Source organism: Saimiri boliviensis, chromosome 8 (assembly GCF_048565385.1).
Source record: "Saimiri boliviensis isolate mSaiBol1 chromosome 8, mSaiBol1.pri, whole genome shotgun sequence".
Taxonomy (NCBI): domain Eukaryota; kingdom Metazoa; phylum Chordata; class Mammalia; order Primates; family Cebidae; genus Saimiri; species Saimiri boliviensis.
The window spans coordinates 37654721-37660720 of record NC_133456.1 but is presented as its reverse complement, the minus strand read 5'-3'; the positions used below and the strand labels follow the sequence as shown (position 1 = coordinate 37660720).

The 6000-nt window shown below is 45.4% G+C and overlaps 1 protein-coding gene across 4 annotated transcripts in view; it reads left to right on the top strand.

The window, feature by feature from the left end:
* Positions 1–644: 644 nt before the first annotated feature.
* Positions 645–6000, top strand: part of SIDT1 (SID1 transmembrane family member 1) — an 85232-nt gene continuing 79876 nt past the window's right edge. For 2 of the 4 annotated variants that reach the window (XM_074404366.1, XM_074404365.1), the window contains exon 1: positions 645–1519. In XM_074404366.1, the coding sequence (XP_074260467.1) occupies positions 1313–1519 (207 nt within the window). In that variant the 5' untranslated portion in view covers positions 645–1312. The remainder of the gene's footprint in view (positions 1520–6000) is intronic. The other 2 variants (XM_039477473.2, XM_039477474.2) reach the window with 2 other exon arrangements.

Below are 6000 nucleotides of genomic sequence, written 5' to 3'. Positions count from 1 at the left end.
ACTTTACAGCAAATGTATTACATTCATTCTTGATGTTTTAAGAAATTAAAGGAATTAGACAAGGTAAAAACAAAAAATCCATCTTTTTAAAGATGGTAAGTACTATGATTTTAATCTGTAATCTTAAATTTTTGAACAAGATCTCTTTCTTCTTAGTAGCTTCTTTTTAAATGGTCCTTCAGGTGGAACACAATTGTATTCTTTTTCTAGTATACAAGTAACGAAGCTGAAGTAAAACGGTGAGTTCTCTTCCACACCTAAATTGTGATTGTTCAATGTTCATTCTCACCCTGCTCCTTATCTGACTTTTAAACTCTTTAAATCTAATCCCCTGATTTTTTACCGGAAGGGTATTTCCTTTTTATGATGGGCTGTGGTTTCTGCCTTTAAGAAAGCAATTTAGAATCCTGGGGATTCTCCTGGAATCTAGAAGAAGTCACTGAAATGGTAAAGTAGGCAGGAGGCTGGGTTGGAAAGAAATGCCTTCTGCATAAATCTAGTTAGTCTGAGTCTTTTTTGACAACTTCCGGGACCAGACTTCAGGCAGTGCTGGAAATTGTTCTCTTTACCATATCTTTTTTTTCTTTACTGTACATATTTACATACATACACATATGGTGAGGGAGAGAACGTGGTGACGTGAGACTCTCCTTGGAGAGTAGGAGGTAATAAAGAAATAAAACAGGTGTCTGAGGAGAGGTTCTACTAGAGGAGAATAGAGAGTAACCATCGTTCAGACAGGCAAGAGTTCTCTGCAGGTAGCAGTCTGGGAAAGTGAACTCGCTCACCCTCTTGGGGACGGGCTCTTTTGCTTTCTATTTCTTCTCCTGCAGCCAGGGTGCACGCGTATTTGAAACAGACCGAATTTCCTCTTCCATGTGGGATCACGTTGACTTTTCGAGACTATTGGATATTTCTTTATAATGACTCCAGTGCCTTTTTGTTATTGCTGTTGTTGAGGTTGAGGGAGAAGAGATCGGTCTAAATTCCGGTTGGGTAAGTGGGGGGGATTCTCGGCGATGAGAAAGCGGGGACTTCGAAGCCGGAGGAAAAAGCAGCAGCCCCCCATCCCCACTTCTCCCGTCCCCGCTACTCTCCACCCGTGACCTCCCGTGGAGACCCCAGGCGGCAGCATCAATATCTGATCGGCCCTCGTCAGCGCGCTGCCAGCTCTGGCCGACTGGGCTCGCCAGGCATCGCCCGCGCGGCGCTGAAGCCGACGCCCGGCCCTGCACCGGGCTTTGGGAGGACCTTCTGCGCTCGCCCCCTCCCCGGCGTGGCTGGGCTTCCGAGTCTAGGCGCGGTGCCCACCATGCTCGCGCTGCTCTGCGCGATGCCCTGGCTCCTGCTGGCGGCGGCGCCCGGGCACCCGGCGAAATCCCCCAGGCAGCTCCCAGCACCGCGCCGCGACCCCAGGGAACCTGCCAGGGGCGCTGATTTTGACCATGTCTACACCGGGGTGGTGAGCCTGAGCACCGAGAACATCTTCTCCTTCAACTACACCAGCCAGCCCGGCCAGGTAAGACACTTGCTCCCCTCGCTCGACTCCTAGAACTTGCCAGACCTCAGAGCCACGTCGTTGCTTTGGAGTTCCCCGGGAATTGACCTTGGGAGACCTCGGGGACCGGGGGACGTTCGTTCCCTTTCTCCTCCAAAGCAATCACTGCTCGCGCTGCCGCAGCACGCCTTGGGGGCAACTCTGCTTCGCCTCGCGCCTCCCTGGCCTGGTCACGGGCATTTCTGGGCTTTGCAGAGCCGCCAGTTCCCCGAGCCGTCTGCGGGTCCTGGCTCCCTGCCGGGCCTTTCTCTAGGAAAATCCTGATTTCCAGGGCTGCGGGCTGCGGTGCGGAGCGCGCAGAAGGACCGAACCTCGGTTCCCAGTCCCCTGCAGGCAAGAACCCTCATTTCAAGTGGATGATTCAGCCAGACCCTTCTATTTCATAGCGCATGGGGAGGGAGAGATGTTCAGAATCTAAAATGGAAATTGTGTGAGAATGGACGGAAGCCGCAGAACCTCTGTGCATTCAATAGTCACTTCCTGCGTTTCTGTACCATTGTCACACGTATGTGCTTCAGAGACGCCAGAAGACCGGGGCAAAGATGTGAGAACTGCAGCCATGGGATGATCCATCCAGGTTCTGATTTTAAACACGGAGGGATGAATTTGTGAAAGTTCTAGACCTATTTTTGAAAAAGAGTTGAGGGAAGATTGGGGGTGGGGGGAATGTTCCAGAGACTATCCCTTTGACATATATACCCAGATTATATAATGTAAGAAAATGCATATAGTTCATTTCTTTCCTCTAATGTGGCACCTCTGGAGCACAGGCGGGGGGCGGGGATGCGGAGAGAGAGAGAGGACTCCCCAGTGTACCAACCTCTGGATCTTCTTCTCATATAAATGTGTTCATGTATCCTTTAACTATACCAGCATCCTCTACCCTCTAGAAAAATTCCAGAACCAGATGGTCAGGATACCATGGTATGCCTCCCTCTTTGATTCTCACTCCAGATCAGAACTAGAAAACGTCTCACATAGTGAGGGTGCTTTGTATTGGGCCGGGGGGACGAACGTGCCTAGCACTGCTCCCAGACATCTTCCAGCTCCCCGTTGTCAGGAAGTGCCCTGAGTGCCCCATCTCCATTCTGGCACCAAATCCTATGGCACTGTCACCATGGCAGCACAGCCCTCACCCTGCTCTGTCCTCCAGTAACCTTCAGGTTATGTGTTCCATAGTGAGCAGAGTGGCTATGTGCAGAGCCATTCCACGGTAGACAAGTGAAAGCCTGCAGTTTTTGTTTTCCAAACCCCACATACCCAACCTCTTTCTGCCTAGCGTGGGAGTACCCATCGGTCGGCTGACATATTGCACGGGAGGTGTGTTCCCAGTCCTGTGATTGGCTGGGAGCAGAAAAAAGTCTGAAAACTCCATGATTTCTGGAGTAAGTCTCAGCTTCCCCCAAATCATTGGTAAGAAAACTCAAATTACGTGGCCGACTAAATCCTGACATCAGGTTTTGGTATTTCTTGCAGTTCTACTTAGAGACAGACTATCTGCTTTTGAATTGTTGCTTTTACATTTTCCGCTTAGTATTTCGTTGAGTTTTGCACTTGAGATCACCTGCTTGACTTCCCTAAAACCTTCCTTAGCAAACTTTGAGATATTGAGGGCAGGGGCAAAGTCATGTTCATCTCTGCACACCAGTACCTAGCACAGAGAATGGCACATAAGAGGTTTATAAGCCAGGCATGGTGGCTCACACCTGTAATCTCAGCACTCTGGAGGCCAAGGTGGGAGTATTGCTCGAGACCAGGAGTTCAAGACGAGACTGGTCAACATAATGAGACCCTCTCTCTACAAAATATTTTTAAATTAGCTGGGTGTGATGGCACAGGTGCCTGTAGTCCCAGCTACTTAGGAGGCCGAGGCAGGAGGATCACTTGAGCGCAAGAGTTTGAGGCTGCAGCGAGCTGAGATCTTGTCACTTCCTTCCTACCTGGGACAGAGTGATATGCTGTCTTTTAAAAAACAAATTTCTTTTTAAAGAGGGTTATAAACATTTTTTCCAAAAATGAACAAGTAAGTGAAGAAATGGTTAAAATATCTTTAAGCTAAAGCTAAATAAAATGAAATGTATACTGTTTTCAATTCAATCATCTGAAAAATGTGAGATCATTTCAGACAAAAACATAAAAACAAATTTCTTGCTGGGCGCAGTAGCTCATGCCTGTAATCCCAGCCCTTTGGGAGGCTGAGGTGAAGAGATCAGATCATCCTGGCCAATATGGCAAAACCCCGTCTCTACTAAAAATACAAAAATCAGCTGGGTGTGGTGGCATGCACCTGTAGTCTCAGCTACTCAGGAGTCTGAAGCCGGAGAATCGCTTGAACCTGGGAGGCAGAGGTTGCAGTGAGCTGAGATCGCACCACTGCACTCCATCCTGGTGACAGAGCAAGACTCCATCTCAAAAAAAAAAAATTATTTTTTCTTTCATAAAACAAATGTGGTTTTTATAAAAACACATTTTAAAAATTGTTCTATTATGATGTGCTATTTTGTCTGTGTGTGAACATGTCCTTTATTTTATGAAACAGTTTTTAAAATATCTTTGAATGACATAATAAAAAGTTGACAACCCAAGCAGTCCCTAGAATGTTTATTAAAATATTACTAATCTGAGAAATACAAAGCTGGGAACCATGGGAACAGGAGATAACAAGAATTTCAATTATTTTAATGCCAGTATGCACAATAGAAACCAGATGTCCTCAAATCTTACAGCTTTCTGGGACCAATCTTTAATATGCAAATGTGGTAGTAGGAAATTACCCTCCCCTTCTCATCAGCCAGTATTTCTGTTGTTTTCTCCAGAGAAGACATTCTCTTGATCTGTCTGGCCAAACCATTACTCTTGGTTCCTACTAATGGCCTACTCTCTTCTTGGTTCTTTTTGTCCTGTGTTAGATACCAGCCGCCCCTTCTTGTAGGAACCCAAAGCTGTTGGATGTAGCAGAATTTTACTGAAAGTTTGGAATAACATAGAGGAACTACGTCATAGCACAAGATAGGTGATAGATTAAATCAGAAACCCAGGTCATGCTGTTCCCACAATTTACCACCAGGGGGATTTCAAGAGAGTGATGCTCTCTTTTAGGCGCTGGTTTGTCACTATCTTCTTGGCCATCCCCTCACACCCCCTCAAATGCTGACGCCCACCCTCTATACTTTTCATACTCTCCCATGTTGTGCAATTTTTGCCCATTGCTCATCCCCTACTCACTAAGGGACTCTGCTAAATGGACATGTATGATCCCAGATCTATGAGCTTTAGAGCAGAAGCTTGGACATGACTGCTTTTCCTTTAATCTGCACAAAGTCTTGATAGGGTAAGTCTTTCTGCCCTGCAGGGTCATTACCCACCTCCCCTCTTCAGTGCAAGAGATAATTTGGTTTAGGAAAAAAATGTCTAGTTTTTGAGCTTTAATCTTTTTCTTTTTCTTCAAGCCACTGTTGCTTGCCATTATTTTTCCTGTGCTGGGAGGAGAGTCTGTTCTAAGTTTAGGCTTAAATTCAGGAAGCTGTTGCGGGAGCCATTGCTCCTAATCTTGCCTTTCAGCCACTGTATCTCTTGTACCAAACTGTCCCAGAGAACTTTTAGCCAAGCTTATGTCATACTAGTTAGCTGAACTCAGCACCAGGAAAAGTCTCATATGCCTTCCAGGCATAGGGTAATGTAAATATGAAGTTGCCTTTAAAAAAAAAAATCACTCAGAGTATGGAGTGATTGCTTTAAATAAGAATGATGAAAATAACAATTGGAGGTGCAGGTTAGGCAAGATCCTGATTCGTTTCATTTCTCTGGAGGGAAGTGTCTGGAGACTCTCTTTAAGAAGAGAAGAGCTATACTGTACAAACAGGGTGTTCTGTAACCACAGGGCTCAGCCAGACTAGAAGGAAATTATCTTGTTGGGAAAGTCGCCAGGGATATGTTTGACTGGGACAGAGGGCACAAATGCAGGTTTACTGGGAAATGAGAATACCCTTGTAAAGACAGGTGGCAGCAACAATCAGATGTTTCTATTTGAGCTAGATGGTGATAAGAAACGCTTAAATAAAATCTAACCACTGTGCGACATGCTGGTTTCTCTGAGATTTTCCTGTAAGAATTTACTTTGCCATAGATTTTTTAATTTGAAATATTTCCCTGGAAATATTTCTTTTATTTCATTTATTAACTAAGGTGTTTATATTTTAATGATATATATTATACTTTTCCATGCCCAATGAACAACCTTCAGCTTTGTTAATATAAACCAGTAATTGTATACCTAGAACCAGTTAAACCAGTCTCTTGGATCCAGATTCAAAAAGCCTACCCAGTCCTTACGAACAATGAAATGCCCATGTGAATACTCCAGTGGTAACTTCTAGCTACATGCATTATAGTTACATGGAAGAATGTAAAACTTTGATATGATGGCCTGAGTTCTCCCTGTC